This window comes from Phoxinus phoxinus (genome assembly GCF_949152265.1).
Source record: "Phoxinus phoxinus genome assembly, chromosome: 12".
NCBI lineage: Eukaryota > Metazoa > Chordata > Actinopteri > Cypriniformes > Leuciscidae > Phoxinus > Phoxinus phoxinus.
Window position 1 is genome coordinate 30,741,601 of NC_136887.1, and position 25,356 is coordinate 30,766,956.

At 38.1% G+C, this 25,356-nt stretch overlaps 2 protein-coding genes across 8 annotated transcripts in view; one reads left to right on the plus strand and one right to left on the minus strand.

Moving 5' to 3' along the window:
* Nucleotides 1-14,642, minus strand: part of ppp3cb (protein phosphatase 3, catalytic subunit, beta isozyme) — a 49,615-nt gene extending 34,973 nt beyond the window's left edge. For 2 of the 7 annotated variants that reach the window (XM_079630293.1, XM_079630291.1), the window contains exon 1: nucleotides 11,065-11,176. In XM_079630293.1, the coding sequence (XP_079486419.1) occupies nucleotides 11,065-11,089 (25 nt within the window). In that variant the 5' untranslated portion in view covers nucleotides 11,090-11,176. Of the gene's footprint in view, nucleotides 1-11,064; nucleotides 11,177-14,163 lie in introns of those variants that run through there. The other 5 variants (XM_079630287.1, XM_079630288.1, XM_079630290.1 and 2 more) reach the window with 5 other exon arrangements.
* Nucleotides 14,643-16,125: 1,483 nt separating this feature from the next.
* ube2d2 (ubiquitin-conjugating enzyme E2D 2) lies at nucleotides 16,126-25,177 on the plus strand. The gene is made up of 7 exons (XM_079630532.1): nucleotides 16,126-16,574; nucleotides 17,813-17,876; nucleotides 19,431-19,462; nucleotides 19,829-19,906; nucleotides 20,273-20,378; nucleotides 23,132-23,225; nucleotides 24,034-25,177. The coding sequence occupies exons 1-7, from the start codon at nucleotides 16,551-16,553 to the stop codon at nucleotides 24,077-24,079; spliced, it is 444 nt and encodes a 147-aa protein (XP_079486658.1). The 5' UTR covers nucleotides 16,126-16,550; the 3' UTR covers nucleotides 24,080-25,177.
* The last annotated feature ends 179 nt before the right edge of the window (nucleotides 25,178-25,356 follow it).

Genomic DNA, 25,356 nt, shown 5'->3' on the forward strand with positions numbered 1-25,356 from the left:
ATTATTGATTTATTTGGTAGGTAGCCACAATAATAATAATATGTTACATTTATATAGCGCTTTTTCTGGGACCTCAAAGCGCTTCACATATGGAAGGGGGGAATCTCCTCAACCACCACCAATGTGCAGCATCCACTTGGATGATGCGACGGCAGCCATATTGCGCCAGAACGCCCACCACACACCAGCTTACTGGTGGAGAGGAGACAGAGTGATGAAGCCAATCAGTATATGGGGATGTTTAGGAGGCCATGATGGACCGAGGCCAAGGGGCAAATTTGGCCTGGATGCCGGGGTTACACCCCTACTCTTTTTCGAAGGACATCCTAGGATTTTTAATGACCACGGAGAGTCAAGACCTCGGTTTAACGTCTCATCCGAAGGACGGTGCTCTTTGACAGTTTAGTGTCCCCATCACTATACCGGGGCGTTAGGACCCACACACACCCCAGGGTGAGCGCCCCCTGCTGGCCTCACTAACACCTCTTCCAGCAGCAACATGGCTTTCTCAGGAGGTCTCCCATCCAGGTACTAACCAGGCTCAGCCCTGCTTAGCTTCAGTGGGCAACCAGTCTTGGGATACAGGGTGATTTGGCTACTGGCAAATCCATGCCATGTAATAAGCCATGTAATAAGCGGGATAACGTATAGAGGTGGACAAAGTACACAACTTCCTTACTTGAGTGAAAGTACAGATACTACTGGTCAAATATTACTCTGTTACAAGAAAAAGTTGTAAAGACCGATTTTTACTTAAGTAAAAGTACAGAAGTACTCGTTTTTAAAAGTACTTAAGTATCAAAAGTAAAAAGTAAATGTCAATGCATTGTTTTATTATTGTATGTAACACTTACAGTACCGTATGCCTCTGAATCGATACCTGCCTACCCTCATATCAATATAAAATGTATTTCTATAACACAGTTCCAGTAGTGGGATTGAATGTGAGATTGAATAAGTCACTCAATAGCGTCCACAATGGTTTTGGACCAAATGGCTGATCCCTCAAATAGTGCCCTATTTAAAGTTTTTTGGCTTTTAGTATGAATATGTTAGCCGTACAGTTATCTATAAGCTAGTGTGCTCCAAAACAATGACAAAATTCGCATTTAGAAGACCAAACCCAACATTGAAAATTAAAATCAGGTTTCGATGTCAGAATCCAATGCCAGATTGACATTAATCTCCAACGTTGGACAGACGTTGTATTGTGGTTGAAAATGAAAATCGGGTTGACGTCAGAAACCAACATTAACGTTAATTTCCAACCAAAATCCAACGTCTGTCCGGCGTCGGATGCTGACGTCAACCCGACTTTATTTTCCAACCAAAATGCAATCCCTGCAACCAAAATCATCCCCTGACTGACGTTACTACTTTCTACTCAAGGAACTTGACATAATTGTAGTGGAGTAAAAAGTACGATATTTGTCTTTCAAATGTAGTGAATTTAAAGTAAAAAGTTTCCAGAAAAAATTATACTCAAGTAAAGTACAGATACTCCAAAAGTGTACTTAAGTACAGTACTCAAGTAAATGTACTTTGTTACTGTCCACCTCTGCGTATAGCGAGGTGGTTGGTATAGCGAATACAACCCCTTCAGGCTCCGCTTCGCGTCGGGCTCCCGATCAGCCTGTCGGGGGTTGTATTCGCTATAACAACCGCCTCGCTATACATTATTCCTTACTTATAACTTAATAAACTATAATCACTGGCTTCTGGTAATAGCCGTACGCGAGTCTAGTTCCGTTGGAAGACTGACCTCTGACCAGTCTGTCGTCTTAGCGGCCTCTAATTTAATAACTAATGATCCTTGCAACGGAAGTGAATCAATCAAAACTAACTTTAGCTGTATATAAGCGCTATATAAATGAAGATGACTTGACTTGACCAGTTGATTGATAATAATACATTACATTGATAATAATAAAACATTGATAATAATAAGAAATGCTTATTGAGGAGCAAATCAACATATCAGAATATTTCTGAAGGATCATGTGACAAGACTTGAGTAATGGCTTCGAGAATTCATATTAAATATTTCAATTTGAATATATTTAAATAGAAAAATATTCAGCCTTAGCATAAACATAAAATTGTACCAAGCAACCCTAAATGATTGTATTTATCTACAAGTGAAAACCTCTCCCTTTTCCATTACATAATGCTTACATCGTGTGTGACACCATGGGTCCACTGCAAGTAAATGGCGTGACATGATACAACAGTCTCAGCAAAGCATTTTAATCAACAAATCTGTCTACGTTGTAAACGTCAGGTTATTTGTTGTCACTTGCAAATTAAATAGTAAGGATAAACACTTGTGTACTGCGAAAAAAATATAACTTTCAATTTCAAAGATCACCTCCATTATGGGAGAGAGAAAGAGTCGGGGAGAAAGGGAAACACAAAAGCAATTAACGTGTAGCTTTCCACATCAAGTAATGGTGCGGAGTAATTTGTTATATTCATTATGCACTATAATACAATAATGTATTGAATGAATGAAAACTGTATCAAAATCCAAAACTCTGAACCCTTTTTTCCAGTTCTAGCATTAGCGTAGTTATTGTGTGCATTCTTGCTCACCAAATAAGTTTAACTGATCTGAGGGAAAAACCTGGTTACGTTCACTTTGCTAATGACAACTTACAGAGAGAGCAAAAATCAAGCGTGGCGTCAGTTCTGGCAGGTTACGTAAGTTAAGCTCGCATCAGCTGACTCTCAGCTGATACACGTCTACCTATAGGAATACGACGGCTATCACTACATATATAAGCTCCTTCAGTATTATCAGCAGCTATCGCGTTTCTCAGGAGTTAATTACCCTCCTCCATCCCCAGCTCCACCTCTCTTCCAGTTAGTTTGGGATTCTGCTTCCCCTTGAATCAGAATAAATTCTCGAATTATTTTGTACTTTAAAATCTTGAATCAATGATATCTGCATACATTCATGTTGGTTCTGTTTTACCAAACCAAACCAAACCACACCGCCAATCCAAACTGTATGCTAATTGTCAATCTTATTTGACGATAGAAATTGCCTTCATGTCATTCAAACCTGTATGACTTTCAAACTTTTGTGCTCCAAAGAAATGCAAACATCATGTTTTCAATGACAGGGTAAGTAAATGATGATCTTTTTTTTAAATATGAGGAAATATTCAGCCTTCACATCTTGAACTTTGTACTGGTGACAATAAGTTCTGCAGAAGCAGAGTTTCCCAACCTAATGAGGTCATACTGGAAAATTAGAGATCCCACTGTACAATACAACATTGCAGCTGATATTGTCGGTGGGAAGCTCACTTCTGGCTTTGGGGGTGATCGGGATGGGGTGGCTGAAGTAGGGCAGAGAAATTCAGAGATTTGTGATGTCGAACAACAAACTAGTGAGATCTGAAGCGGCATATCAACCAAAGACCGTCAGACACCCACGGTGGCGTTCTAGAGGCACTTCCACTGCACTAACTGCAACATCCTGTAATTAAACTGCTGACAATCTGAAATACATCATCCTGTGATCACACAACCGTGGGACTGCTCTGTTCCAGCCCCCGAGACCTAAAACCGATGGAAGACACATTTTGCTGCGTGTCAGACAGAAGTGTTTTGTTGTTACTACAGGCGAGTCTTAAAAATACAGCCGCCACGTCCTTTGACAATCCCATAATTCTGCACAGAGATGAGACAAAGAGAAAGAAAAGGAATGGGAACTGAGAAAACTGACTAAAGAGATGGATAAGAGAAAGGGAGGGAGACTCGCCGGATAGCGATTGACCCAGATTGGGAGAAGGTAGCATAGCATCACATGCCTTCGACGGAGGGATTTTTACAAGCGCCATTTGATGTTGCACAATTAATGCATGCTTCACACATGAAGGCGCCATCTGCACGTGCACAAAAGCGGGACTTCGAGATGACAAACAGACCAATGAACCAATCAGCAGAGTGAGCTGGGTTGATTGACAGGCCAGATGTGATGAGGTCATACAGCTGTAAATTCGGGATGAACAGTACACGGGATCCGTTCTTCTGGATTTCTGGATCACAGAAGCGTTCCTTGTTTCGCATGGCCTCATTAGGTCTCTGCACTATCCAGTGTGTCCTCTGCGCTCCAAACTTACACCCAAAGTATTTATGTTAAAGAGGCTAAATTTAGTCTCTCATATTCTTTCTCTCTCTTCCTTTATCACTTTTCCTCACAGTTTCACCTTTAGTCTGTTTTGAACCAGATCTACGGATGGGTTTCTGTATGTGGCGGCATGTTATTTTTAACCCAGTCCACTTCCTGTGTTGTGCACTAATAATTTCGAATATCCTACAAGTTCCTGCCAGTAACCCTGGTGAATCCTCTTCCAGGTCTAGTGTCAGTTTAAAGTAACAGCGCTCCCAAAAATGAACAATCTGTCGTTATTTACTCACCCTTGTGTTGTGATAAACCTGTATGTTGTCTCTCGAACCCAAAATGAGACATATACGGGAAAAATAACAGCATACGTTAGGGTTTTGCAATTTTTCAGATAAAAAGTATTTAAATTTAAAATGCGTTAAAAAAAAGCTCCAAGTTTGCTGTGCTTGTTATAGGGCTGCACAATTTGGCCAACAATTCAGTGTTTATATATGACTATACAATAAATTTATATTTTTGTTGGAAAATGGCAGGGATACCTTAAAGTTTCTCTTTTGTTGACAACAGCCAGACAATCATTATTTACTCACATTAATATTATGACAAACCTGTATGTTGTTATGTTTTGTTAGCTGAATTTTTTTTTTTCAAGCTGCTTTATGGCCAAAAATAATATCATGAGGAAGGAAAGAATTGCAATTAAAAATATATATTGACTTAAATGTACAAACTTAAATGTATTATTAATAATATAAGAACCAGGTAGGCAGTTCTTGTTTGTTGGGCTGCACAATTTGGCCCCAAAATGTTGTGATTATATATCAATATGACTATAATAATAAACAAAATAAAAATGATTAATATTATAATATTTCACTGCAAAATAAAAAGGTATTTATAAAAAAAAAAGATTTCATATTACAACTGTAAAATTAAAATGCTTTTTATTATTATTCATTTATAAACGCTAAACCATAAAACATTAATTTGGGTAGAAAACCACAGGGAGCCCTTAAAGCTTCTCTTATGCTGACAACAGCCGGTTTATAAGCACTTCTCATTACAAGTTTGAGAAAATTGTTGGCGCGTATTTTCAAATGCACACAATAAGTTATAAGGGGAGTTCTTGAGAAGCAGAACTGTAAACTGTAAACTGTAAACTGTAAACGACACTGAAAACACCATCATGAGTATATGAAGTATACTCTCAGTAAACTAGTTTAGTAGTTCAAAAATTCAGATACTCAAAATTAAAAACATATCTGTTTTCTTTATAAATCAATATTTTCAAACAGTGTAAGTTTATAAGACAGTATGTACAACTATATGAAAAGTATACTTAATTATACTTTTAAGTATATCTCGATCAAAAGATTGAGTAGCCTACAAGTATAGGCCAAATAGGCAATACTTAGACTTTTCTGTCAGTATAACTCAAGTATACTTAAGTTTAATTTTAAGTATATTTGTGAGTGTCACGGTTTGCTTGTGTAAACAGCACGAAGACGAAGGAGCAAAAAGATAACAGTCTTTTAATGACAAAGCTCAAGAGAAAAAGGAGATATCAAAACTACACACAACATAACACAAACGAGAATGGAGCAGGAATGCAGGATAACACAGGTATAAACACAGATATATGCACAGGAAATAACAAGATAACTAATGAGACTGCAGGTGAACTGAACGACTAATCAGACAACACAGGGGAAACACAATCAAATGAACATAACTGACACCGAGAAGTACATAAAGTATATTTCTGAGCAGTACATAAAAGTAAACTGAAAGTATACCTTCTTATTTTTAGTTTAAAAGAAAATATACTAATAGCACACTTGAATAAACTTTTTTGTAAGGGTATAGTGAGCCGGAGGTCCTATCCAGGACATAGACGACCACGTTTTGTTTTCCATCCTACAGCGTGTGTGTGTGTGTGTGTGTGTGTGTGTGTGTGTGTGTGTGTGTGTGTGTGTGTGTGTGTGTGTGTGTGAGAGAGAGAGACACAGATAGTGGTGTGTGAAGGTTGTCAAGCGTGTGAGCGTTCTTTATTACACATACATCTGTATGTATCGGTGTGCGTGCGTGCTCAAGTTAACATCTCTAGTGACCCATAACATATGTGTGTGTCTGTGTGTGTTTGTGCATCTGTGTGGGAGGAAACAGTTTTCATCATTCTCCTGCAGTCCTGTATCACCGCATTTGATGCGAGATTGCCTCTCTCTCTCTCTCTCTCTCTCTCTCTCTCTTTCCCGCTCTCTCTCCATTGCATCATTCAGGTGGGCGATGAAGTTGATTAGCTCAGTATCTGGTTAGATGGGCAGCACTTTAGTCATGTATAAAAAGCATTCTCACATGCATGAAAGCAGAACCGAAGTGTGTGACACTGGCTACTTTCGGAAATAGCATACTACAATACTACACACCGGTACTTCAACTGATGAGGTATTTTTTTGGAGTATACTACAATACTATTTCTGCAGTATGCAGGATATATGCTGCATTAAGCATGCACATTTTCAACAACTACATTTGCCAAAATGTGCAGTAAACAACAGTACCGCAATGCACTGGGCACTATATCCCACAATGCACTGTGCTCAACTTGGCCTTACATCTCCATTGTGACAAATGAACCAAGTAATATCAGCAGCGATGTTTTTACATCCTTTTTTGGCCTCATTACTTGATGAGACTGCCAAGAATTTAGTTTATTTTACAGAAAATTTGATTAAAAATGCAAAATAACTCACTGTAATTATATGCTACCTTCAAGTCATGTAAGAATGATTGTATTCGCAAACGGAGCACTCATGAACAGCACTTTAAATTCGTAATTCTTTAAGCTCTGACTTTCTAAGCTGGGGCGTGTACATTTTTAAAATCATGGTGGAAACTAATTATTAAACTACTACGTATTGGTTATGATGATAAGTAATTGTAAAAAAAAATTGTACACTTTTTATGCATTTTGTTACATTTTATTTAGTATGCATTTTAGTATACATTTTGTAGTATACGTTTTAAAATGTAAAATGTAGTATACATTTTATTTTGTATGCATTTTATTTAGAACGCACATTTTGTGCGTTCTAAATAAAGAAGAGCGATAAAACATGCTAATTTACACGCTTGAAGCAACAGGCTTGTGCGTCAAAACATTTCCCATCATTCTCTGTGGCAGAATGAGAATACACTGATAAAGCATCCATTACAAACCTATGTGCATTTTTTTTACTTTAAAACATATTTGTCAATAATGAAATCAAAAGAATTTTGAAATTGGCCAATGCATCTATCTTTACCCCAACCAAAATCACTCAAATTAACACATTATCACATCAATCACATCGTTATCTTCAACAGGAACATCCAATGAGGATTAAACATGCATGTAATGAGGTCACGTGACAAGAAACTGCAATGCACAAAATGACGGCTCTAGTCCTGCCTTCTAAATAAAAGAGCAAATCGGCGTTGGAAGCTCTGGCTTTCCATAGAAAGTAATTCAATAGATAGGAATTCAAATAAATAGGAGTTGGTCTTGCTAGCTTGAAAGAGCTGTCCGGAGACGTCGCAAATATGGCCGCCAAATGAACTGACTTTCCTTAAAGTCGGTATGAAATGGAAGTTGTGATTGTCTTTTCTTCCCTATTGTGACGTATATCTAATTGAAACAGCTTCTCATACAAGAGAAAATGTAAGGTGTGGAATTGTTTGGATGGTTGTGGTTTGCTATTGCTATGTCATGTGAGTGACAGGTTGCCCCGCCCTCGCGCCAGTAAACACCTCATCAGAGAAGAGAGGGAGGGGAAATTATTTTGATTAAAAATTACGAGGGCACATGAATTGAAGAAAATAAATAATGATGTGCATGGATAAATCATTTATAATAAATACTATAATATTCCATTTAAAACCAAAAAGACTTGTCAGTTTTGATTTCATGGTGACTTTAAATAGTTGCCAGTTTTCAGTGTGCAGTGCTCTAGAATTATATTCCAAACGTTTGCCTGTGTGCGAGAGAAAGAGATTGCTGGGACACAAGCGCATGCACATCCATCCATCTATCTGCTGTCAAGTGCCTAATTCCCCGTCTCTCCCACTTCTCATCCTCCGCACTTTTCACACATTCCCCCTCTCTTTTCTTTCACCTGCTCCCGTTTCATTTATCACCAGGCTCATGTCAACACTCTCTCTTAGTTTCTGTGTCGGGCTTTAACATCTCGCTCGTGTTGCGTGTCGGTGCTCAGCAGGAGGCATGCATGAATTAACACAGACACACAATCTGGAGAAAACGTTGATCTTTGAAGTCGTTTCGATAATGCCTTGAACGTGTATTTCTGACTGCGTGCAAATAATGTATTTCTGTTTTAAAACCTCCTAGGGGCCAAGGACACCTATTAGTACCAATCATAAAAAATACACTGTGATGCAATTAGAATAATCTAGTCATTATTGTCGCATTACTACATTCCTTCAGGAGACAGATGGCAGTGAGGCGCATTTTGTCTCGCAGAGAATGCAGCACATAATAACTTGTGGAAATGAGCAAATTCATCTCAAGCACTCTACTCGCTTACTCACTTTGTGTCTCTAGTATACCATCTTCCATGCACCACTTTTACTCTGTTACTCCCTAGAAAATTTAGCAAAAGGTACTTTGGTGTTGCCATGTATTTACTGAACTATGCAATACTCTTGGATCCACATCTAAATACTTATGCCAAGCATTCCATACTACAAACTATTGGATATTGGTACCACAGTATTACCATAGTTTGTAAACTAAAATGTATTTAAAACATCATTAAACTTAGTTTGACATGGTATTCTTTGAGGTTTCACTAAAAATACCATGATATTAAGTGCAATGCAAGTGTATTGCCATGTTTTTTTCTTCTGGACACTGCACTATATTAATATTTAGTTTTTTTGGACATGGTACCACCATGGTATTACTATGATTATATTGAAGCAACATCTAGATCATTACCGTATATCAATCATCCCATCCTCCAAATATTGGACACTGTTACTATAGTATTACCATGGTTTCTAGACTAGAACACATACAAAATATCATTGTAAAACCATGACGTTTATTGGAGTTAGAGTAGCATGTAAATAATTACCCCAAACGCAACATCTTCACTAAAAACACTATGGCATTGTCATGCATTTTAAGTGAAATGCAATGGTATTGCCATGTTTTTGGGCATGCACCATAGTACAATAATTTTTTTATATTATGTACCATGGTAATACAAAGGTATTCTTACAGTCCTGTGTAAATAGTTCTCAATAAATCTTCCAAACCTTACAAGCAAGTACTATGGCAATGTGTGATGGTTTCAGATGATAATAATAGTAATATTACAGTAATTTGAAATAAATGTGCCACAGCACTGAAATTCATACATGGTACTTCAACGAATAGCTAAAGTTAATACAATTGTGCATGTCCAAATTATCATGGAAGTACCATGGTACTTTTTGGTACATTTTAGGTGTAACAAACCCGTACCATTGTAACATCATGCTTTTTTAAACATGCTAGCATGTTTCTTGATTTGTTGGACATGTACCATGGTTATACAATAGTACAGTTTGGCCTACATTGGAGTATATGTAAATACCATGCACTTATACAGTATATGAAAGTACCATGGTATTACCATCTTATACACTGCATCATGGATACACCACAGGATACTTTCTCCCTAAAGCTTTCCTGAACAATCAAGCATTTTCACACTTCAGCTGCATCCTAATACCTTTCTCACCTTCACACCAGCTGCTTTGCTTTCCTCGTACACCAGCTATATCTGGACACGCTCTCACACAGACCTTCCCGAAAGCTTATAACCCAGCATACCTAACGGTTAATATTACATAAATGTGACACATATGCCACACTATGATTATTTAATGCAGAATGGCATATGTTGCTAAATAATTACAGGCGGCCACACTCCAGGGTTAAAGAAAAGCCCTTTACAATACACAACACACATCTATCTCTCTCTCTCTCTCTCTCTCTCTCTCTCTCTCTCGCTGCCCAAACCTCCCTCGCTCTACACAGTACGGTGGTCCAAAGCATGCCTCCCCTGTCCGTTCTTATTGTCTTCCATAATCCAAAGAAATTCCAGTGTTGATCACATACACACAGGAAACAGAAGCCTTCGGGCAGCTTTTGAGTATGCACAGCCATCGCTGACGTCTAATTAACCCCTCTCTCTACTAACCGCCCACACTATACATCCACATCCACATCTCCCAGCATCCAGTGATGCTGGAATGCACACATCCTCTCTAGGGCCTTTTTAGTGGGTTTTATTTGATCATATACTTTTTATCTTGCAAAAACTAGAAATATAAAAATGTCTGTAAACACTGATTGGTATTGGAATTATGATGGGTTTGCATAGGCGCTTAACGTATTTATGCCCATCATCTCATGAAATATATAGTACTGCAATGCACTGACTGAATGCAACTTGCTTCCTGCAATAACGTTTAGCTTTCGTGCCTTTGGGATTTCTGCAGGCACTAGATGCAGTGCATCCTCTGTGTGTAGCCTTGTTTACAGTGTGTAACGCTGTACCAACGAATCGATAAACTGCTTCGGAATGATAGACTAACCCTCATAGGCCATCTATGCAAGGATGTCCAAGTCTGTGCACGAGCTGACATTGCGAGCATCTCAGCGCATTTCCCCCGCATGACAAGAGTGCACTCGTGCAAGGGCTCGAGGCATTGCAAATTTTACATAATTACACGCACAATCGATACGTTAACAATCATCTCGTTAACCGAGTGCTATCCGACAAGCGCGCGCACTGACATTGGAGTAAAAGATGCGAATAGGCGAGCACAAGGAGATGCATACAATAATGCAGGAATATACAATGCAAAAGCCACGCTACCTTTAAGTCGTCCTTTCGCTGTCATCCTCAAACTGCCAAAAATATTTCATTGGATCGAGATGCTAATCTCTCTCTTGCTCTCCTCCCCCCTCTATCTCTCTCTCTCTCTCTCTCTCTCTGGGGTAACCTGGCACTGTATAACAGTTCGTCTATCCGCCAGCAGGCGCGCGCAGCTGCGATGCGCTCCACGTATGTGGCAAGCCGGGCTCACATTTATTCTTTAAAACGTTTGTCTAGATTTATGTTTTTAGCATTTATTTTTAATTGCTATATGCATAAATTCAGTGTAAAGATAATATAGATACAAGTACTTATTCCATTAATTACTAGTGTCTAGCCTACTTCACATTACGGCACTTATTAGGGTACAATGGGGCTAAACCAGCCCCAGATAGCAGACCGATGTCGATTCAACGTTGATTTTTAGTTGTAAAGGTCAGTATCAATCATCAATCAAATTTCAACGTTGAATCAACTTCAGAACGTTATTACACCGAAAATAAAACATCGATTCAACATTGAAATGCGGTTGAATGGCGTGTCTGACGTTGATTCAACGTTAATTCGATGAGCAAAACGATGTTGTTTCAATGTCACGAGAAACGTTGTTTCCACATTGATTCAATGTCAGTTTGCTATCTGGGGCCTGATTTCATGAAAGTGCATATCTATACCAAGAATGTTATTTCTCGTACCATTTATAGCCTACCCCCAAAATAGTTTTTGCCTGCATATGATACGCAGTTTTCGCGTGCATATGATACGCACTTAAAATAGGTATGCACTCCCCACCCCTAATCCTAACAAAGGGTTTTCAGTGTGTAGCATATGCAAGCAAAAAAAAAAAAAAAACATTTTTGCCATTTAATTGGCATGAGAAATAACCTTAAGAAAAAATTGCTTTTCACTACACCCATAATGATTGAAGAAATGGATCATATAAACAGAATTTTATCATAAAAGTGGTTTGTTTGTTTGTTTGTTTGTTTAAAAATCTTATAAATTAATCATTTTTATAGCCTATATTTTGTTCAGGTTAAAAGACACTTTGGCAAAAAATTGAATGTTTTTAATAATATCTAAGTTAATACTAATAATAACAAATAATTAACTTCCCCTCCCCCCACAATGACCGCTCTTCTCTAATGATGTGCAATTAGCAAACAACCACGATCCAAGCAATTCCTGATGGACAAAATCAAGTTCTGCTCTTCTTTTTTTCTTGTTCGAGGAGCAGTTTTACTTGTGTCATATTAGAGAAAAGACCATCATAATTCCCATTTTGCGACATGCGTCTTGTTGCTCCATAAGGGTGCTCCGATCAGGATTTTTGGGGCTGATCACCGATTATCGATCACTGGAAGCAGTATTGGCTGATATCCATCACTGATACCAATAATAGCTTAGAGCTTAACAAATATAGCATTCCAGTGAAATAAATAACAAACCGTGATCAAGTGCAATCCTACTAAATTTTTTATACAGCAGGTTTTTTTTTACTCCAAATACCATACTTTTACATATTCTTCCATTATTGAAAAAACTTGGTTTATTTACCTTGAACAAAACTGAAAATCAGTAACAAGACCTTTGTCTCAAAATATAGACAATAATTTAATCGATTCTCATTAAAATATATATATTAGATACATTTAGCACAGAGTCAACTTTGTGCAGCTTCCCGCGATCAGCCAAATGTCCACGTGCATCTTGAAAAGCGGATGTTTAGGAAAGTGCTATGGCAAGTTTTTGTGCCATCTAGTGGTTTAGAGGAGAATATAATCAAATCCGCCTTTTACCCCGGTGTGCCTTTAGCCCCGTTGTTGTACCCTAACTACCGGTACATCATTTGAGTCATGGTATCTACAAGTTGTAAGTAATAATTCTTATCTCATTAGTTAAAGGGATTCACCGCTGGAAAGATGAATGTGCATTTAAAATGGGTCATGTATGTAGTCGAAATGTGAAATTATTTTAGAAGTTGGTGCCTTCTAGACTGAGAAAAGTCAGAATTTTTATTTTTTTGGCTCATGTGGATGAAAGACAACAACTCCCAGAATGCACTTGCTTCGCTGCCCTACGAGGTTACAGAGGCCAGTATCGATCAGTAATAAATAATTGATACAAATAGACTACTAGTTGACTCGAAACTTAAAAGACGCCGGGAGGCGGCCGGAGCAGCTGCTGCAGCGGAGGAGCAAGACCTGCTTGGCGGTCGGGAGGAAGAGCTTTGGGCAGTCCCGGCCAAACATGTCCGGGAAAAAGAGTCACCCCTACTCAGCTTTCTCCACAGAGCAAGAGCCTGTTAGCTTAGCCCTAAAAAAAGATGGCTGACACTGTTTGTGCATTCTGTGAGTGAGATCCCACCCTCTATGGGCGGGTTGAAAACATGCAGACCTAGCTCCTACTACTGGCTGTAGTTTTTAGCCTCTGGTAATCATACTCCAAAGACGCAAAAGTACGATTTTTGAGTCATAGGAAGATTTTTTTTTTAGACAAAAAGTACATAAATCTCTCGTCTCAGGGAAGCTTGGTAATTCAAAAATACTACAGGTTTTCTACTGATAAAAAAGCTTAATGCTAATCGGTGAAGTATCCCTTTAACAACAGTGTTTTTTTACTTTGCTTTTGACATAGTGACTGATTGCAAAAAAAAAAGGACTGATGAATGAGCGTTAATGCTAGTCACTACTAGAGTAAGAATCAGTATGTAATGAAGTTAATGACGCAGAACTGGAAAATATACTAGTCCATGAATTACTTGCAATGAATAACATAATAATAGATGTTAGTTTTAATGAATAAATATGAAAATGGATTGCCATATCTCGCCTGCATCAGCATCACTGAGCATATAGGGAGCCTTAATGGGTTTGCCAATCTCATAAAGGAAAGAAAGAGGGTTTTTTATGCAAACACACCATCTGATCATCCTTTGATCACAGATCAATCATTGATGCATGAATTATCACGTTTTCAAAACCTTACAGTGCATCATCATAGAAACAGAATCATCGCAAACCATTCACAATCGCCTAATGCTGCATGCTTAAATGTGCTGAGTATGATTAATAAAGAACACAACAACAATGCACTTACATTTGATTACGCGGTCGGTAGGGTTTAAACCCATGATGTCTGTGCTGGACATTCTCATGGGTTGTTGTAGATAACGGGGAAAGTGCGCCTACTCCTAACGGGTGAGCGTGCGGTCTTCGGTGCTGCGGGATGCGCGGGCTGCAGAAGCCGCATCACTTGGTGCGTCTCTTCTCAGTCCACCGTCGGTCAGAGGGAAAGATGTGTCGCAGCTGATCCGGGGGAAACAGTGATGCTGGGGATGCTGGACTCTGCCTGGTGCCGTGTGGGGGCGTATGGGTAGACAGATAGATGGATGGATGGATGGATGGATGGAGCAGCAGCAGGAGGGGGGCTGGGAGACTTCTGCTCGGTTCAGGGTATCCTCAGCGAGTTGCAGCACCACCCCGACATGGCGAAGACAGGAACTCCCACGCTCTGGCTTGCAGGGACTGCCTCATACCGCCATCACGCGGAGGTTGATTTGGGGTTTCCCTGCGCACGAGATGAGAGAGAGAGAGCTGAGCGCGCGCGCGCGCGCCAAGGCATTGTTGCTGCTTTATTGACGTCAGTCTTTTTAGTGCTTCATGGCGTAGAAAGTCTATCTGAATGTATAAAATACAAGAAAATGTGTATTATGAATGTTGTACAAAGAACAACCAGCGTCTAAAGGTGTATTATGAATTTTGAAAGAACAAACAGCATCAATGTTATTATTATGATTATTAGGCAGGCTGTTTAAATGATCTAGAATCTATCTATCTATCCACCCACCCATCCATCAAAATTTTTGTATAAATACCATAATAATGCTGTTTTGTTACTACCCATGTGAAAAAGACGTAGTAGGCTACTATTAAATGTATTAAAAATGTAGGCTACTTTATACGTTTTTACAATACAAATATGCATTTTAATACATTTACCAGAAGGCTAAACCTTTTTCACCTGCAATTGTTTTTTGGTATTGCAGCATGTTAATACCATAGCTTTTGGACACCATGGTGTTATTATATGTAAGCTACCATATAATAGCATGTAAATAATGTATGATAGTCATTCAGTACCAAGATATTTATCATAATATCATTGCATCATATAATACCATCACTTTGGTATACTGACACAGCACATATTTTGCAGTATTTTGTATTAATAATCAGTATTATTTTGCATTGTATGTTGCACATCAACAATACTGTTCTATTATATTGTAACTGAATGACTAAGGTGGAAACCTTAGTCCTGTTTTTTTTTCTCAATGAATGTGTTTGTCTGAATGGGGTGGGTTTAAATCTGTGCTGCAGGATAAAGATATCACGATGAAACAAAGTATTTTAGGAATATAGGCCGATAGTTTGATCTTTTTGGATTTGTGTAATCAGGATTATGAGGATCAGACAAAAGCACCTAAAAATATGTGCTATTAATTGTTTAGACAATCAAATATTAGAAATGAGAACAAAGGCAGGTAAGACAATAAATAAAGGTTTCTAATGCATCAAATCATATATATATATATATATATATATATATATATATATATATATATATATATATATAAATTAAACCTAAAAATATACAGGTAAAGTGCATACTCAATAACATAACTTAACGTGGCATGTTTGATAAAAATAATAATTGCTAAATAATAAAACTTGCACAGCAGTGGTCCCAAGTTTCACACACATTCCCTTATATAGACGATAATCTCTTATTTTGCCACGATAAAACATTAATTTCTCAAATATCCCTCCGCTATGGTGAAACTTCCTCTAGTCGAGGGTAGCAGCCTATGTATGTTATTGCCATTTATGTTGAAATTGTATAAACTGTTCTCCTCACTTGGATGTAAATATGACTTACAATAAACATCTCGTCAGATCATATTTATATTCTCATAGTTCTTTCCATTCTATTTCTGAGGTGATCATCAAACTCGTTTGTCGGCTCGAAATGGAAGCTTTCAGCCACATGCTTTCATTTGGGCTCAATAGCATTAAAGTCACTGAGCACTTGCCGCCATTTTGGCTCACCTATTGCATCAGTTTCGTGATTCACTACAGCATTATCTAGCAACTGGTGTCGGCGCGCAATCTGTCCCCGGCGACTGCGTCCATTGGCGGAAGGATCTGATTAGAGCAGCGCAGGGTGCGTGATGCGGTAGCTACTCGCTGCCGCTGCTGCAGGAGGAAGGACCGAACCGCTACCACCACCACCACCTTTCAGTTTCGCCTTCAAATTACACCAACCGGCTCCGTCACACACACAGAACACCGACTGAATTATCACCCCAAGGCGTCTTTTATTACGACACCCGAGGGGTTGGCCGCGTCGAAATTAAAGTAGCGCCGTTTAAATCGAGTATACGTCTGGTTTTGTGTGTTTTTGACAGCAGTAACAGCACAACAATGGCTCTGAAAAGAATCCACAAGGTAAGAGAAGGAAGTCACGGGCGCCATTGCCCTATTCCGCATCATCCTTCCTATTTTACCCTGGAAAGGCGATTTAAGGGATGTTACTGAGAAGTTAAAAGTGTTAAGTGTGCCGCTGGTGGGATGACAAGTGTAGTAAGGCACCCCGGTTCGACGGTTCGGCCCGGGCTAACGGTTAGCATGTTAGCTGGTGACCCTCCGTCGAACTGTGTGAGACTGTTACAAAATGTTTCTACTGTTCCACTTTTGTTAGTCTCCCATCGCTTTTATCTCAAACGGAAATAAACAGTCATTTGAAATGGAAGTCGGTTTGCAATGGCTCACTTGAGGATTAATGTTATCTCATGATAACGTGTTAGCATGCTAACCCTTCGTAGCCAAAAATGCTAAAGGCCCGTTTGAAAACCTTAAACAAAGATAGTTTATATCCTCCGCAACATATTCAAGTGACTGTGTTTTTATCATCAATATATTAATGTACAGTATTATTATGTTGCATTTGTTTATATCGTGCTGTTTTGGATTGTTAACTGGTTAACGTTAACCGCTCAGGGAGAGGCATCTGGCCCATCACTTTCGCATTTATGTGTTTTAAGTCATTTTCGGATTATACAGGTGGTTTATACAGTTAAATATATTTTTGTCCTTCTCAACATCGAAATATTTGATGATTGAGTCCAACTGTTCGATTTTAAAGCCTAACTCTTCACATTATATATCTTGATATTTGAGGTTAGCTCGTGGCGCAAGCAAATTGACGTTATGAACGTGGTCCAAAGCATTCATATTCACACTTTTGACCCCTTGTTGGGGTTTTTTTGTGACAATTTTGAAGGTTTTTACTTCTCTCGGGTTTCAGTAGAACATACTAACCTGAAAACAAATCTGTTACATAAGCTGTGGTCACCTCTCATGTCATTACAGCAGCAATAACTCTCATTACACAGACTGTTATGCGTCTGATTTGATTTTGACCTCTTTATTCTCTAGTCACCCAACCAGTGCGTTTGTTTGGTGTATTTTAAAGTCATTTGGTCAAATGCACAGATATTTGGAGTATTTAGTTTCGGTGTCAGTTTCTCAGTTTCATTTTGGTGCTTCATTGTTAGCAGCTTGTACTGCAGGTGTTTCAGGAAGGTGATCTGGACAGGTGATTCACAGCTTTACCTGCTGCGTTTTTAAAAGTCATGGTAGGTGAGCACTTTTTAACCTCCATTTTTGTTTCTGGTGTGTTGCAGGAGCTGCATGATTTGGGCCGTGACCCACCTGCTCAGTGTTCAGCGGGCCCAGTAGGGGATGACAGTAAGTAACTTGTTTTACCCACCAATGTATTTGACAAACTAGTGTACATTTATTCTTCCCAATTCAATTTACAGGTATTTTGAATATGATTACATGGTAATTTCTGCTTTGATTGTGTGGCAAATTCAACATTCACTTTTAATCCATTTTCCTGGTTTTGTTTTGGACGATTCATGAAATGGTGCATGTTATTCTAAAAACAAAATATTTAGTTTTTGTAATTTTTATTGATGTAATGAGATAAACTTTGCCAGAATAACCTCTCTTTTGTTTTTTCCTCGTCAACATCCTTCATGTAGAGACCACTTATCTTTAGCCAATTCATTAAAATAAAGTTCTTACGCCATATTTTTATGTGCATCAAAACTTGAGCATGTTTTTTTTTTTTTTTTAGATTGTTAGACATAGCAATTTGTCTAACAACATAGACTTACAAGTCTGTATTGTAAGTATGCATGTAAATTAAGTTTGAGAAATACTTCTGATACATTATGGTGTAACAACTAGTCACCTACTGTCTGCTGAATTACTGTCTTTAAGGCATAGATATGCTTTTTCAGATTCAGCTCTATATCATTGCTGTCGAGTGGAAACCATGTATCCAGAAATGCTGTTTTTCAGGAAATGGAAAACTTTATTTTTTTAATAATTAGTCTAAACTCCATGTTTTCAGAATTGTTATTGTGGATTGTTCAGACACTTGTATGGGTCGTTATATATTTAAAAAAAAATCAGAAATCAAGATCAAAAGTAGTTTTATTGTAGCTATGTGGGCCCTCAGTTTTCTGTCATTTGGCCAAAATCTCTTTATATTTAGCGCAGGCTATTTAAGACATACTGGCTATTACTCGATAACAAATGCTAGATTAAGACACTCATCTCTGCTCCTCAAATACATAAAACATTAGCCTTTATATATAGTGTTTGAGTAAAGAAAATGCTGTACTTATTAAATTACCAGTTCCTCATTTACATTCGCATCGCAAACAAGCAGACGGTTCAAACTATGCGCTGTTCTTCATTCCCGATAGAGGTGGGTGGAGTTATGAGGTCATAGCGACAGTTTGAGGAGTCAATGGAGTTATGAGGTTTAGTCTCAAGCTCTTTTAATACTTTTCATTGGTTAAATGATTGCAAAACCAACAGACAGACATAAAGACACTGTGCCTTGTGATAGATTTGCTCATCAATATCTAGTGTGAGGCTCAACCACAAGACAACGGATTGTTTGAACTGAGCATATATAGCACTAGCATATATAGTTTCCCTCAAAAGAGTCGCCACTTTATTAAACCATGAATCATACAACCATCTGACCCACTTAGTTCCTCAGAGACTTGACTGAAATATGACAACATAATTGTACCCAAATTTGCTTCATCATATTTTATACTGTATTCCTCAGTGGGTTCTTTTTATTTCTGACAAGACTGATCCTGAGCTTGCATATCAGAATTGTATCTCTGAGTTTTAGAAAGATTTAAGTATGTGTGTGTGTAGATAAACATGATGTTATACAGGCTTTCTCTGACGTTTCTGTTTGTCTTGTTTCAGTGTTTCATTGGCAGGCCACAATAATGGGACCAGTAAGTATTTTTTCTTGTAGCCCCTATAGTAGCACACATTACATAAATCATTTGAACTTGAAGCATAATAATGTTCTCTTGAATTTATGTTGTCTAAAAAAAATGCAATATAATTAAGTAAAAAAACAACAATAATTAACAGATTAATAAAGTTGGACCAGGTTTAGTTTTAGAATTTTTAACGAATATAAACGTAAAAAATATTTTTTATAATTCTTTTAAAATGTTGGTCTATATATTTTAACATTTTGTTTTAAAAATATATTTCACTTTTTTCCTCTCCATGAACATAGCTGGGGTTACTGGTATGGCTTTAAACTATAAACAAATAAACATTTCATTCTAATTAAAATGTTAACCCTACAGAATGACAGTCCTTACCAAGGTGGAGTGTTCTTCTTGACCATACACTTTCCCACAGATTATCCCTTCAAACCGCCAAAGGTCAGTAACGTCCACACCAGTTTGGCACAGGTTCTCAGGTGTTTTGGTTATTCTCAGGTGCTGCTTAATTATTTGTCTCTTTGAATCATCTCATTTTACCAACCTGCACTTTTTTTTGGCATGACATGAGGAAATGTTTTTCCTCCTATCATATATTAAAATAATTCAGCTTATCATGACTGTATATCATATGCAGTTACTGAATGCAGAGAATCTTGTTAATGAATTTAAAGAATGTTTCAAGGAATCCAGTGCTTGTGTTTGGATGTTAATCTACATTAAGAACTGTTCTTGTGTGGTAGTAAAACTGTTTAGCCTGAAACGGGTGTGTTTTGTGTGCTTATGTTTGTCTCCTTCCTTTCTCAGGTTGCATTTACCACAAGAATTTATCACCCAAATATCAACAGCAATGGCAGCATCTGTCTGGATATTCTGAGGTCACAGTGGTCACCGGCACTCACCATCTCCAAAGGTAAAGCACCGCCAGGTTTCAGCTATTAGTCTTCAAACTGTCTTTTTGACAATTCATTCCAGAAATGGTTTTTTTTTTAACCTCAACCTCTGTTCCCATAGTCAAGCCTGTATGGATTTTATTGGGTTCCTTCCATATGGACCCACGTGGTGTTCTGGAGAATTCTGACAAATCCTAAATTAATATATAGACAAAATATTCAAAGCTAAATTGTGATGTTTGGATGCTCAAGCTCTATCATAGCTTGAAGTGCTGTGAGAACTGCTTTAAATAATGTAGCACTCCAAATCCTATTGGGTATTGACATTTGTTACTAGTACAATTAAATAATTTTGTGTGTTATGTACAGAATTTTCTGACCCTTTTAAACTGAAAATTATAAAATAATTGTTATCTGTATCTGCCATGAGGTATTATTCACTACCTTATTATGTAGGTAGCCAATGTGCCAGATGCTTTCACTTAATGCAAACGTTCGTTTGTGATTAAAATACATGTAAAATATTACCATAACATCTCTCTTCCTGTGTGCGGAAATTTGTTTATGTAGCCGTGACAACGAAACGCGTGCATGCACGCCTGTTTTAAGTGCGCCTGTTGCCTCTTGCGCGCTGATGCGCTCGTGTTGACATTTCCGAATGCCTTCCTACTAGTGTTGTCACGATACTAGAATTTCTAACTTCGATACGATACCTTTTAAAATATCGATATTCGATACCATTTTCGATACCACAGAGAAAAAAACTGCCACAATATTAAGGGGGTATTTTTTGTATTTAAAGCTAAATATAACAAGTCTAGAACATGACAATGAGGTATATTTTACATGAACAAAAATGTCCTGAGTTCTATCTGTTAATATTTTTTAATTGGACCAGGGCTAACATGACCCGTTGTATTTGTATAACCTACTGTTATCAAAGATTAAAATATAGCCTACTTTAACAGTATCAAATTGGAGGATAGAGTGTCAGTAATGTATAATAATAAGATTAAACATTCAATTTTCAGTTAAAGCCATTTCATTATTGAATTCAGAGATGCCATTGTCTAGCTGTTTAGTTGAATTAATATCTGTGTAATCAAATTGATGATAATCGCTAATGAAGGCAAATTGCAGAATTAAATAATAATTTTCTGAATAAAGTTAAATAGGCACAAGTTAATTTACATTTGACCACAGTTAAAATATTTACTTGTCTAAGATTCCTCAGTCAGATTATGTTAACTTTAAGAATTACGGTGAAAAAACGAGACAACACAGACTCATATCAACAACAATACTAGGCCATCTTGGTTAATGTTTCAGAAAAGTTAAAAGTGATTCAGAGTTACAGTGATTCCTTTAGGATTTTTTTAGCAGTGGGGAAAGGTCTGTCCAAACAACAAACACCCCTGATGCTGAGCGTAGCCTCTGCTTGCTAAATGGTACCCCTGGAGCCTGTTCCTTAAGTTTGTTTTCACCTATAAAATAATTTTAAAAAAATGAGTGATGTGAGGGATTATTGATTGTCAAACAATATTTTGGGTGCCCGCAGCCCGCTCGCAGTGTGAAGCGTGTGTCCGTGCTATTCTCTGACATACCCGCTCGCAGTGTGAAGCGTGTGTCCGCGCTATTCTCTGACATACCCGCTCGCAGTGTGAAGCGTGTGTCCGCGCTATTCTCCGACATGCCCGCTCGCGGTGTGTAGCGCGTGTCCACGCTATTCTCCGACTCCGACATGCCCGCTCGCGGTGTGTTTTTACGCGTGTCCGCGCTATTCTCCGACATGCCCGCTCGCGGTGTTCTTTATCAATCAACCAAAGCCGGTCGCGGGGGCGCCGCCCTCGCCATCTTTCCATTCACTTCACTTTTGCTATTTAACCAGAGCGAATGAGAAGAGTGCGTCACGTGTGGTGTTTGTCAACGCGCCTTTGGTGAGAAGTGAAAGTGACCGCTCGGCTAGTATCGATACTTCGGGAAATTAGTATTGGTACCGTTCAGATATTTCAGTATCGATATTTATCGAAATATCGATATTTTTGACAACACTACTTCCTACAGTTGCTTAATAAAAGCGGGCTTTCCACACAAACAAACGTACATGTGTCATTAGTATGAGAAAAAAAATGGGATTTTAAAAAAGTCGTGTCGGGCTTGGACATAAATATCTTTATGCCTGTCGGGCTCGGTTCGGTTACTGGTCTGCAGGACGCGGGCCGGGCTCAGACAGAAAAATTCGTCCTGATCCGCACTCTACTTTGAAACTGGCATGGCAAACTCTGAACACAAATTGAAATGTATTTGCTTTTACGCTGGAGTGTAGGGAACTGCGGTTTCATGAATTTCATTATATGAATTTCTGCATACAGTGCATTGGAATTATTTCTATGAATAATCTGATTCTTTAGTTTAAAATCTGCATCTTTAACATGAGAGAAATAAAATCTAGAGAAAGCAATGTTGGGGAATATTTTCAGTGTTTCTTCATTTAGCGTCTAATTGTAAATGCATGCAGCTTAAGGCAAATTTGATGCTTCTCACATAGTATGTTTAGTGTTTTTTATGATTTTAAAGAGTACATTTTCTAACTATATAGATTACATTTTATTCATGTACATTTGAGCTGTTTGTAACAGATTTTTGGTGCTTAATTTATTCCATAAGGAATGAGTGTCCTGATATTAGATGACCGCTGTTTAAACAAGGACAACTCTTTATTATGTGCCTTTTGCATTATTTTTACTTAAACTTTTTCTCTCATGCACTTCAGTTCTCCTGTCCATCTGCTCCCTGCTGTGTGACCCCAATCCGGACGACCCCTTAGTACCTGAGATCGCCCGCATTTACAAGACTGACAGGGAAAAGTGAGTGTCCTCCTGTGCACTAGATCAGTACCACACACTATGTTTGCCCTAACACTCTTCCCCATAGGTGCTGTCTTGCAATCATTTGCATTATTCGCCATGTTATTGCCTACGCAGTTTCCCATTTTACATTTGTCGCCTTTCTTCCCTATGGAGGTTACACTGATACTCTGAAGTCTTGTTTTGTGAATAATTTGCTCTTATTTTTGCTGAGCCTTGTAAGTTGACTGTAAAGCCACAGCAAAAGTAGAAATGTTTTAAGCTTGTTATAATTAAAACTGTCTTCAATAGCTGAAAAAGCAACAGTGTTTTCTTTTATCCAAACAATACTGCGCCGGCTGTAATATTTTGAACAGGACAATTTGTTTATAATCAAATTCAACAGAAAAGGTAGTTAAATGCCAGCGAGCGCGTATTAGATCTTTTTTGTTTTGAACTAGTGTTACTGGCAAATGTAGGTGGAAAAAACAATTGAGGCTCCGGCAGGACCTTATGAGAATTCAAGGGATTACTGAAGAGTTCCTTTTATAATAGCATGTCAATCATTGGTGATGCCAAACATTTTTCAACATGTCAAAGGGATCAAATCACATTTTCATCTTTCTTTAGAGAAGTTGATTGTACTTCACAAACACATTGTCAAACGCATTCTTTCGGCCATATACATTCCAGTTTAAGTCCATTGTAGTTTTTGACTGTCCTATCTTTCAACAACAGGTTCTTTTCAAAGTCTGTATTACCTGTTATGTGTCATGCAAATATTTTGCTGGAATGTGAAGCTGATATTGTTATTTGTCTTCCCTCACAGGTACAACAGAATAGCTCGGGAATGGACACAAAAGTATGCAATGTAGTTTTGGAGTTAGAATCATGATGGGAGAAAATGACACCTCTCCATCTTAAGATTAGGGGAGATTTTGAACGTTCAAAAGATTTAAAAAAGAAAAAAAGCTTAAGAAAAAAACAGATCTTGTTGGTTTCCATTGGAGTGCTTTCTTTAAGCCACGCCCCCCCCTCACCAGAGCACCTCCCCCACTCTTAGCCCTCTGGCAGCCATGGTGTACATACTGAAACTTCAGCTGTAGCCCCTTTTCCTCCCCAAATTCAAACCTCCACTCCACAGCTCCTGCTTTACCTTCTCCGTTGCTATAGCGACGTACCCGCTGCTTAGGATCAGTCCGTATCAATTTTGCTGTAGAAGATGTTTATGGCTCTAAAAGCATTCCTTGTTGTTTTTAAGAACTGGGAAGGGAGGGCTATATTATCATAATTTTTTTGATTTCTCCCTGCAATTTGTGATAGTCTGGACATAGAGGGATATGTTTTTTACAGTTTACTTTTTCATTTCCATTTCCTGGGCTTCCAACTGTACATTGGATCAGGATTTTTTTTTTTTTTTTTTTTATTTCTTTACTGCAGAGAAGGGAGGGGTATGTTGGCTGTCTTTTTGTATAAAATCTATCAAAGGAATTCTTTTAAAATCATAGCAGTTAAAGGAAAATGGACCTCCTGTCTTCTCCTCTGGAGTATTCTAATGGACTTGAATACTATGAATATATATATTTTGTTTCCATTTGCCATTGCAAAGACTCTCTACCCCTTTCCTTAGCCACGACCAACTTCACAAACATTCACCATCACGAAGGGTTTTGGACCAGTTATTTAAAGCAGTCTCTTTAACATGCGTCTTATTGTTTTTCTTTATTTTTTTCTCTTTCCCCCAACCCACCCTTGTAACTCTTAGTTTGCTTTTTTTCTTTTCTTTTTTCTCTTCCCTTTTCCTGCTCTTGTTGAATTAGATGCTAACATGGTTCAGCCAGACTCGATTGGGTCCCTGGTTGGGAGGACACAAACTCCTCACAGACAAACTTCTGTATATTTAATTTCCTGACAGGCTCGTTGAGCTTTGTGTGTTGATTAAAACTGTGTAATAAAATGATTACTAAAGTCTGAAATGCTTTGTGTCTGCATGGGTTTTTTCTGACGTATTTATTAAACGGGTGGTACAGGTTTTGTTGCAAAAACACTAAACTTTGTCCTTTGTTTGGGTTTTAATAGTAAAGTAAAATTTAATTCGCTTATCTCATCTGCTTGCCCAATCAGTGGTTATTTTGACAGAAAACAAATGAAT

Excerpts from the sequence above, each read along its gene's own strand:
- ube2d2 (XM_079630532.1), top strand. The coding sequence starts at position 16,551 with ATGGCTCTGAAAAGAATCCACAAG. Across the intron at positions 16,575-17,812 it reads CTCTGAAAAGAATCCACAAG|GAGCTGCATGATTTGGGCCG; the intron begins GTAAGAGAAGGA and ends GGTGTGTTGCAG. Across the intron at positions 17,877-19,430 it reads GGGCCCAGTAGGGGATGACA|TGTTTCATTGGCAGGCCACA; the intron begins GTAAGTAACTTG and ends GTCTTGTTTCAG.